This window comes from Ylistrum balloti, unplaced genomic scaffold (genome assembly GCF_031769215.1).
Source record: "Ylistrum balloti isolate Yb309-2 unplaced genomic scaffold, AGI_CSIRO_Ybal_v1 Utg370180, whole genome shotgun sequence".
Lineage (NCBI taxonomy): Eukaryota > Metazoa > Mollusca > Bivalvia > Pectinida > Pectinidae > Ylistrum > Ylistrum balloti.
Genome location: NW_026782166.1, coordinates 62737 through 74399, shown reverse-complemented (window position 1 = coordinate 74399; position 11663 = coordinate 62737). Strand labels below are relative to the sequence as shown.

General features: G+C 33.8%; 1 protein-coding gene across 1 annotated transcript; it reads left to right on the top strand.

Moving 5' to 3' along the window:
* Window positions 1-10197: 10197 nt before the first annotated feature.
* Window positions 10198-11247, top strand: LOC132551130 (uncharacterized). The gene has a single exon (XM_060215241.1). It carries the CDS (start codon window positions 10198-10200, stop codon window positions 11245-11247), a length of 1050 nt encoding a protein of 349 aa, XP_060071224.1.
* Window positions 11248-11663: the final 416 nt, after the last annotated feature.

The following is an 11663-nucleotide window of genomic DNA, read 5'->3' as shown; positions in this document are numbered from 1 at the left end:
GTGCTGACGGCGTTTTTGCTGGCTTCGACAGCAGAAGCTAGAACTGTTTTTGTGTCTTAAGCTGATTGAGAGACACAATTTGCATGAGTCTTCGTGACCATGCAATGCTGTATTCCGTAACAATACACTGCCTACACCAAATTCGAGATCAGATCTGGTGAAAACAGAACGTATAATGCTACAGATACGTCTACGGAACTTTTGCCAAATATGGAGCAATCAGGACTACGAACCTGCATGCTTAATACGAATATTAATATGTGTTAATAAAGACTTGAAGGACAAAGGACTTGATGTAAAGATGTGTTAAAAGAGGACATGGAGGATGCTAGACTAGCCGTGAATGCGTGTTAAAGAGGATTTTGATGATGAGGAACTATATGTAAATACGTGTTTAAGAGGAGAACGAGGGACTAACTTTATTTATATGTACCACAATGTGTTCATCATACTATCGATAAAACATTCCGCTGCCAACTAATGTGACTTCCTGTTTAGGAAGGACTGAACAAGTGGTGTGTTCCGCACGTGCCAAGACAGGTTGACCACGACGTAGGAGAACTGTCATAGCAATCAGTTTTCTGACAATGCTTCATTAACTATTTCCATTACGTTTGTACACTTAAACTATATGAAATTCTAATTTTCCGTAAAACGTAGATATTTCATTTTTAGAGATAATTTCTGCTTGATTCGAATTCAATACTTTGTCTTGAAATCTAAGCCTTAGAATAACAGGAAATATAATCTGTTGGAAAAAAATGCAAAAATGTCTAATTGAACTTCATTACTTATTTCTGATATTATAAACACTTATTTGTGATCAAATGTCATTGTCATTCATCAAACCTCGGTATGTGCTATTTATCTGTGATATACAAAGATACTGTGATATATGTTATTACCGTTGTATATTAAAACAATCTGGACTATATCAATTTGTGTTCGACTCCGTATCTTTACGCCTGGTGCCTCACGAGATCTAGGTTCATGATATCATGAACGGTCAAAACAAATTGCCTGTAATCTAAACAATGTATCAGCCGAACTCCAGTAGAACAAAACCACCGCTTATGTCAGTTATGTACTAATCACCGTAAAATGTTTAAAGTATCATATTATCATAAATGTATACAGTAGAAACAATCTTGATCTGAAATGAGTTTTTGGACAAATTGTGCGGGGTTGGAACGGGTATGGGAAACAATATTGATATAACCATGGGGAATTTCTACATTAATGATTTGTCTTTTATTGCGATTTGGTTCAAATGTCATAATTATGAGAGAAGGTGTATGATTCTTAGCGTTTGTATCAGGCCAAGTTTGTCATAAAAGTAATCAAACAAATTTGCCGATGAAAACAGCGAGTGACATTTTTGTTTATTATAACACAATCGGTAAGAAACGAACCGATACTACTTAAATAATGTCATTGTACATTTGTGTTGGTTTATCTTTAAAACAAAAATATGGATTACCAATTGAATGTTTTCTCCAAGTAGAGAAAATTACAGATAACACTGGACCAGAGATTCTATATATATAAATGTATCAACGTTAATAACATTCCAATGCTGTCTATAGTTAAGTGTTGGATCGAGGTGTATTACGTTACTGGAATATACATTTAAATTTACCTGTATGGAAAGGCCACAGGTATACCACGGTGTCTTACAACCGTGATTAACCCTTAGCGTCCGTCTGTTTGTAAACAAACAGAAGCCGCACATAAGGTGTCGCCACGGTCGATCGGTCAACGTCAAGGGTGGTAGAAATGTTTATTTGGGATGTCCATCTAGGTGTTAAGTGTTTCCATGGAAATATCGATTTTTGTGCATGTATACAAAAAAGCATTATCACAAGGCAAAATATACGACCAAACGTATGCAGACTACCACTTTTCTATCGAAAACGACAACATCTATTAACCTAGATATCGATCTGTATAAACCTATATATCGACCATCGAACGCTGAAGCGAGAAAACATATTAATCTTCAAAGAGATGAAAACATTGCAGCTCCCTGTGTTTATATAACCAAACAGTTGGACTTTGATAATAGCTTCGCAGTTCCGTATGCATAACTTGTAATTCTTCCTTTCGATTAAAAAAATCAATGTTCTAATGTGCTGTTTCTTCAACCTGGAACGTGGGATCTGTTATCAACTGTAATGATAACCTTTGGTATCACATTTCAAAACGGATTTTTTTCTTTTAATGAATTTTGATATCTGAAAACGCCATCTGAGATAAATTCATCTTTACTTTTTATGATTTTCATTATTATAAAAGGAGAATTATTTTGTACACCACAAAAAAAAAAAAAAAAACATTTCAACAGAATCATAATCGAAATTCACACTCAATAAGGCTTGGCAAAAATATGAATAAGGAAATGTTGACAAAGAGACTCCAGGAACGTGTCAGGAGATTCGAAAGCGTAAGCCACTCATCTTTCTCAATATCCACTGTTTAATACGTAAATCAATCAAACCCTAGCTTCTATTCCGACATTGGTATTTCTGCCCCAAATTCTAACATAAATAACTGTAATTCGTTGATAATAAAATTCTACTTCGGACAGATGTACAAGTAGACCACAGTATGATACTTAAGATCTGAAGAGTCAATGAAGAACATCCAGGTGAACGACATAGACCACTAATATTAAATGATATCTCTTCTTCCTTATTCCCACTGATAAGGTAAAGACACTCCAAATTTTAACAATAATACTTCAGATATATACGTTCACGGAATTTATACGTCTGTTGTATTTAAATCATGGGAATAAACTACAGAAGTGTATTCACGCTTAATTTGAACAAACGGGGAAAGGTGAAGAAAGGGGAACCAGGACATTTTTGTGTTATCATAAATATGTGGCTTTTATTGAGCACCATACATTACTAACTTCATATTAATATGGTTGGTCGGTACTCTTTGGATAAGGTGTAGAAGAGTAAGTCCTATATTTCCATCTATTCGCCCTAAATGTTTGAACATGAACAAATGCCTCTATAATCAACTTGTGGATCTGCTTGGTCTTTTTCGAACAACACAATTACAAAGAAACAGAAAAAGTGTGTTTTACATTCTTTGTTTTAATTGGTCTTGTAGTTTCAAATGAAACACCGTTTCAAAAACAACACAAACCTCTGTTTTATAATATCCAGTCTTTTGACAATGTAAAGGCCTGACACTAGAAAGGGCAGTAAAGAGTTATGCAGTGCGGTAAAGTGAACTGAGTCGTCTGTCGTCGTTAGGTAACCTTTCGTGAGATCGACAGATAATTACACCTATATATGTAGTGTGTTATGCGGTACATTAAGGCCAGCCGGCCTTGGTCCGGGTACAAATACCCGATACACCTGTTCCCGCGTATTCATGGAGCTTTCAGTCAACCAGTCATTGGCTTAATAACTTTCTATTGTCTACGGAAATAATGAGCTCTGATTAAAATGGAGAGAGACGGATAATAAAAGTATTTAAACGGCTCGTTTGTGACTTATCTAAATATCTGTTATTATTTCACTTCTATGCCTTACGAAGGTTTGATTTAATTGGCTGTGCTTGTTTCGTGAGAAGAGGTAACTAAAACTTAGGTAGAATTCCAATTCCATACAGTGTCTTGATATATTGCTATAATAAACCTTGTGTAACTTTGTACCAACCTGGTAGGTCCGAATTCGTATATATTGAACTTACTTATCGATGATTATGTTCAAAACGTTTGTTAAACAGCCTGTTATTTTCTGTAAACGATTTGAAAACTTTTTTCAATAACAACAATTAAATACAATCATTTTACCATAATCATAATCCAAACCTAACTTTATTTAAACTAGGGCAAAATATAAAGAAAAGAAAAAAAATCACATGGAGTATCTCGAAGGACAATGAGAATATAACCAAATGTTCAGAATGAGTAGTCGTCGTCTGCTTCATCGAACAGGCCCTTTAATATCGAATCAGCTGCAAACTGTTAATACCATAGGGTGAGGGTGCAGGAATGTTGCTTTCCAGAAATAGGAAATTCACAATAGGGTAATTGAAACCATTACGCTTATCATATAGCTTGGTGGAAAGCTGTCCATGTTCGTTTCATTCTAAATAAAAAAGACCGAGATAAGTGGCTGATGTAGAAGAGTCTGTTGAGTCCTTGACTTCCAGTTCTGGTAGATATATAGGATGAATGTAATCAATGAATCTCCTGTTATATAAAGACAAGACGTCATCAATATATCTGCAAGTGAAAAGTAAACGACTTGCACGATATTTGTTACCTGTTTAGATAATGTCTTCGATAAATTCAGCCTCGTATGAAAATAAAAACAAGTCAGCCAGCAGAGGGGCGCTGTTAGTTCCTATCAATAGTCTGTTGGAAGAACTCGATGAAGACGTTGTCAACCTGAAACTCGATCATTTTTTTATGATTTCATCCTCCGTATGTATTGGACGTATTTAGTACAGTCCGCAACCATGTAATTATACCTCCGTTCACCTTTCTTGGAAAAGGAAGTTCTTATCAATATCGAAATGTACTATCCATTTTGCAAGATTGTTTCAAATCAAATAGAAATAAACTGCAGTCACTGTACAAGGACAAAAATGAAGTACAATGTTGATTCGAAAGAACACAATATGGAGTAAGTAAACAGAAACTGACAACTGGTTAAGTGAAACAGTGCATTAAAGTCTATGAGTTATTACGTTGTCTAGAATATTTGACATCATAAATATAATAAAACTAGTTTTCCTGCCTCTATTAAGTAAAAAAATATTCTACTACTTAAGCCCGTGGCCGTTGAATGCTAGAGCCATAAGTATTGAAATATTCAATACAATGTGAAAATACAACGTTTCGACAATGCTCTCTTTATCATAAATAGGATACCACTTTTAGAAGTTCCACACCAGTGAATCAAACATTTCGTTGTTTTGAAATGATAATATTTATGTCTAGCGGAATGTTTGTATTTATTCACATGATCTCACACAAATGATCGTCTCAACATATTTTCCCATAAGAGGGCAGAGCTTTGCACTTGGTATATGTACCTTGACATGATAGCTAACCAATCGTATGAACGATCAACATTTGATGATATGGGTCTCACATCTTTCTCAGATTTGCTATTAACGGGATAAAACTACTTAAAACGCTACATAATACTGCCTTTACCCACAATTGATTGTGGACTGATTTTCACACGTTTAACATCTTTATCAAACAACAATAATACCATGGCCTTTAAATGTAGGCACAATATAACATTCAATACAACATAAATACCACAGATCGCTGTAGTTCACACGCTTTAGCGCCATCTACTAACACACTGCGCCACCTACCGTCATATATATCTCTCTTATATCGCCTGATTATATGCCATACGTGTTTATAGATTCCATGGACTGTATGTAACAGTATACCTGTTTGTAGCTGAAGTTTTAATGGGTTAACGGTCTGTTCATTACACCAGAAATTATCCACCATGATTTTTGTTTGACAAAGGAACAATACCAAGTTTGATCTGATGATGGTAGCAGATATAACTTGATGTTTTCAAACATACAAATCCAATTCTAACTTGTAAATTTGAAATTATTTAGCATTACTATATTTGGAGAGGGAATCACTGTGATAGGCACATACATAGACACTACTGGCTGTCTAGAACTGTCAATGTTAAAGTACGGAATGATAACGTCAAATCAAATGTGACTTTTTTTAATCCAGACGTTCTTAGGATGTATTACAACAGTACACCCTCTCGTTTTATAGAGATATTACAGCAGTATACCCTCTCGTTTTATAGATATATTACAACAGTATACCCACTCGTTTTATAGATATATTACCGCAGTATACCCTCTCGTTTTATAGATATATTACAACAGTATACTCTCTTGTTTAATAGATATATTACAAAAGTATACTCTCTTGTTTAATAGATATATTACAACAGTATAGACACTAATTTTATAGAGATATCACAACAGTATACCATCTCGTTTTATAGAGATATTACAACATTATACCCTGTTCTTTTATAGATATAATACAACATTATACCCACTCGTTTTATAGAGATATTACAGCAGTATACCCTCTCGTTTTATAGATATATTACAACAGTATAGACACTCGTTTTATAGATATATTACAACAGTATAGACACTAGTTTTATAGATATATTACAACAGCATACCCATTCGTTTTATAGAGATATTACAGCAGTATACCCTCTCGTTTTATAGATATATTACAACAGTATAGACACTCGTTTTATAGATATATTACAACAGTATAGACACTAGTTTTATAGATATATTACAACTGTATACTCACTCGTTTTATAGAGATATTACAGCAGTAAACCCTCTCGGTATATAGATATATTACAACAGTATACTCTCTTGTTTAATAGATATATTACAGCAGTATACCCACTCGTTTTATAGATATATTACAGCAGTATACCCACTCGTTTTATAGATATATTACAACAGTATAGACACTCGTTTTATAGATATATTACAACAGTATAGACACTAGTTTTATAGATATATTACAACCGTATACTCACTCGTTTTATAGATATGTTACAACAGTATACCCTCTCGTTTTATAGATATATTACAACAGTATACTCTCTTGTTTAATAGATATATTACAGCAGTATACCCACTCGTTTTATAGATATATTACAACAGTATACTCTCTTGTTTAATAGATATATTACAGCAGTATACCCACTCGTTTTATAGATATATTACAACAGTATAGACACTAGTTTTATAGATATATTACAACCGTAGACTCACTCGTTTTATAGATATGTTACAACAGTATACCCTCTCGTTTTATAGATATATTACAACAGTATACTCTCTTGTTTAATAGATATATTACAGCAGTATACCCACTCGTTTTATAGATATATTACAGCAGTATACCCACTCGTTTTATAGATATATTACAACAGTATAGTTTTACAACAGTATAGTAGTTTTATAGATATATTACAACAGTATAGACACTCGTTTTATAGATATATTACAACAGTATAGACACTCGTTTTATAGATATATTACAACACTATACTCTCTCGTTTTATAGATATATTACAACAGTATACCCTACGGTTTAGATATATTGTTACAGACTATAATTGTAACGTTGATAAACTTTCACATCAAAAGTTTTTGACAGATAATTTCTTCAAAAAAATAGTCTATGGTGCATCTATCATTGCTATTATTAAGGCAAGGACGACTCAGCATAACCAGGTAAACTATGGGATCTGTTCGGAATATAATCTAACACAAACTGTGGTTCATTTCACTGGCAGGTATATTTACACTTTTTTGGTCCGATAGGTTGGTATGTAATGAACAAGTACAGGTCATATATGGAAATATTTACAATATATGCAATATAAAAGACACAGAGCTCTTTCTTTCCATGTTTGTTCCCAGTGTGTGTTTTAGTCACATACGACATAAGTTATAAGTAAATACTAGATACTTTCATTTCGTAATCTGGTATGATATATAAATCAGATCACGTGCGTCATTGCATGTCATACCATGGAAACCTAGAGGTATGCACTTACTTTCACACCTGATGAAGGGATATTTCACATGGGCTGTCTTACATTTTGAACTTGTCCCATTAAAAAGCATATCACTTTGACAAACCGAAGACATCTCAGTATTCTAATTATCATCCATACTAGTGTTACCAAGAATCGTTCACCTAATCCAGATGGGAAAATGTCATTATCTATTCCTTCATCCAATAGTTCAGTTGTTTTGTATCAGATTACGTGTTATTTACATCTGTCGTATTGATCACATTTTATCCTTTTTATATATAATCCCATTAAAAGAAATATCACAAAATTCGTATATATAATTACATTTTACAATGCGTATTCCTTACAAAGACATGCTTCTACAAACCGAACAAACTCAAAATGTTTTAATCCTTTCATGTCATTTTTTTTCCTGTCTTCATTTCATCAAAGAATGTTTATACAGTTCTTACTGGAAGTTTAAATTGTCCCCATCTGTTCAAAAATATATTTTCTATTGAATAAGTAAAAAATGATAACAAAATATCGAGAACCCAATGCCTAATGACCGTCACGAATTTTGTTGAGTCACTGTTTCGTTAAGGTCAAACAAATTAATGAGATAAACGGTCCCGATTTTTTATGGTTTGTATAGAAAGGAAATTCACTACGTCAGTAGACAGTGCTAGTCTGACAGTTAACGTCCTATTCTGTTTGATAAAAGTCACTCCATACCATAATTCATCATCTTTTATGTAGTGAATAATGTCTATTCGACAGTATTATCAACAAAGATCTCTTAAACGATAAAAAATGGCTCTCTGTTGACATTCAAGTCTCCTAGTACAAAAATATTATATAAGTACTGTCATCGTGGATATTTTCGTCGGTATTTCTATCACGTTTTAATAATCAACGCCTGCTGCAGTTACGTACCAGAACAATAATACTAAAACAATGATAATGTAATCGGTAGGGTCAACAGTCAATATTTGACTCAAACCCATACTACATAACTACACAAATAAATCCACGAAATACTTTTGACCTCATTATTAAAACTATTTCAAAATTAAGTAAAGCCAATTTTGGAGTATGCTATGAAACATCGTGTTCAATAACTTACTATTACAATCGCCTTCTCCTCACCCTATACTGAGGATTATATTTATGAAATGCTTTTGTGATACAAATTATAAACTGATGATGATGAAATAGATTGTAATTACAAAGGAACATCTGGTCAGAAGATGACCTACATTTCAAAAGATATATGACAACGGGAAAAATTGACAAAAAAGTGTGTCATTCACGATACAATCAAATAATGCATTTATCAATATATATTTATATATATATATATATATATATTTGTTTTGTTATATATATATATAACGTAACAAATAAAATCAAAACAGACAAAAAAAAAACACAAAAAGACAACAAAACGACAACAACAAACACAAAACAAACAAAAAAAACATAAAAAAAGACATTAAAACGACAACAACAAACACAAAACAAACAAAAAAAGCAAACAAAAACACAGCAATAATAAAAACAAAACCAAAAAAAATCATATAAACATATCACCAAATGTAGCCCGAACTTTATGTTAATGAAATCTCGGTCAATTATATTTATATATCAATATATTTAAAAATGATATTTAAACTGCCACGTCTGTAATTTGTAACAAGACACCTGGTACAAGGAAAGCCTGAGAAGGCCTCATTATATGTCCCTTATTTTGCTCTGCGGGAGAATTTGCTACAATTATGACAAAAATTAAGTATATTACAATTCTATAGACATATATGGTTGGCTTTATAATGGAGAACTTGGGCCTATCTCCCTACATGTCGTCAGATAGTGTATATATGATATCTTGATTTTCGTTTAAACTCAATTCGTATTCATTGATTTAACCTTTGCAGCCATTCAAGGTTACCAGAACTATCATGATCCTACGTCCAATAGCGAAGGACAGAATGTAGACTGGTGGAGACACCAAATCGTGTTTACAGTGTATATAATTTAAAGTCACATTCTCTTTGGGGTAAATAATGCAAGCAAATACCCGCAAAACAAAATCACAATTCACACATACTTGTTTGTCATATCGCAACAGAATAGATCCAAATAGGGAAAATGTTTCTTGCTAAATGAAATTAGTAAACATCTATTGCTTTCTGATGCTGGTAATAGTCGACTGCTACATGATGGTGGTAATAGTCGATAGCTACATGATGGTGGTAATAGTAGATAGCTACATGATGGTGATAATAGTCGATAGCTACATGATGGTGGTAATAGTCGATAGCTACATGAAGGTGGTAATAGTCGATAGCTACATGATGGTAGTAATAGTAGATAGCTACATGATGGTGATAATAGTCGATAGCTACATGATGGTGGTAATAGTCGATAGCTACATGATGGTGGTAATAGTAGATAGCTACATGATGGTGGTAATAGTCGACTGCTACATGATGGTGATAATAGTCGATAGCTACATGATGGTGGTAATAGTAGATAGCTACATGATGGTGATAATAGTCGATAGCTACATGATGGTGGTAATAGTCGATAGCTAATAGTCGATAGCTACATGAAGGTGGTAATAGTCGATAGCTACATGATGGTGGTAATAGTAGATAGCTACATGATGGTGGTAATAGTCGACTGCTACATGATGGTGATAATAGTCGATAGCTACATGATGGTGGTAATAGTAGATAGCTACATGATGGTGATAATAGTCGATAGCTACATGATGGTGGTAATAGTCGATAGCTACATGAAGGTGGTAATAGTCGATAGCTACATGATGGTGGTAATAGTAGATAGCTACATGATGGTGGTAATAGTCGACTGCTACATGATGGTGATAATAGTCGATAGCTACATGATGGTGGTAATAGTAGATAGCTACATGATGGTGATAATAGTCGATAGCTACATGATGGTGGTAATAGTCGATAGCTACATGAAGGTGGTAATAGTCGATAGCTACATGATGGTGGTAATAGTAGATAGCTACATGATGGTGATAATAGTAGATAGCTACATGATGGTGGTAATTGTAGATAGCTACATGATGGTGATAATAGTAGATAGCTACATGAAGGTGATAATAGTAGATAGCTACATGAAGGTGGTAATAGTAGATAGCTACATGAAGGTGGTAATAGTAGATAGCTACATGATGGTGGTAATAGTAGATAGCTACATGAAGGTGGTAATAGTAGATAGCTACATGAAGGTGGTAATAGTAGATAGCTACATGATGGTGGTAATAGTCGATAGCCACATGATGGTGGTAATAGTAGATAGCTACATGATGGTGGTAATAGTAGATAGCTACATGATGGTGGTAATAGTAGATAGCTACATGATGGTGGTAATAGTAGATAGCTACATGATGGTGGTAATAGTCGATAGCTACATGATGGTGGATATAGTCGACTGCTACATGATTGTGGTAATAGTAGATAGCTACATGATGGTGGTAATAGTAGATAGCTACATGATGGTGGTAATAGTCGATAGCTACATGATGGTGGTAATAGTAGATAGCTACATGATGGTGATAATAGTAGATAGCTACATGATGGTGGTAATAGTCGATAGCTACATGATGGTGGTAATTGTCGACTGATGGATATGGAGGCGTGCTGATTATTTAAACGACCAAAATCAATGTTACAAGGGTATATGTGGTATTGTATAGCTGTGACGTTTGCCTACGAGTGATCAGTATAATATTCATCATTTAGACAGGTCACAAAAAAACAGTCTTTCTCTTTATTATATCATAAAAGCATTTGCACGTGCACCTACCAGTAATGACAACGTATATCATATTTACTTACTGGGTCATAAACCAGAACTAACATTTTTCAACACTACATCGTTAGCAGGGAAATAGATTACTGAAATATGACAAGGTTAATTGAGTGGGCGACTGCGTTTCGTCTGTGTCTATCGACCACGAGTTCGTGGGGGAGTATATTACTGGTGTTCGTGTGACGATAAAGTTCAAAATGTCATAGAAACAGACTATAGTCATTACAA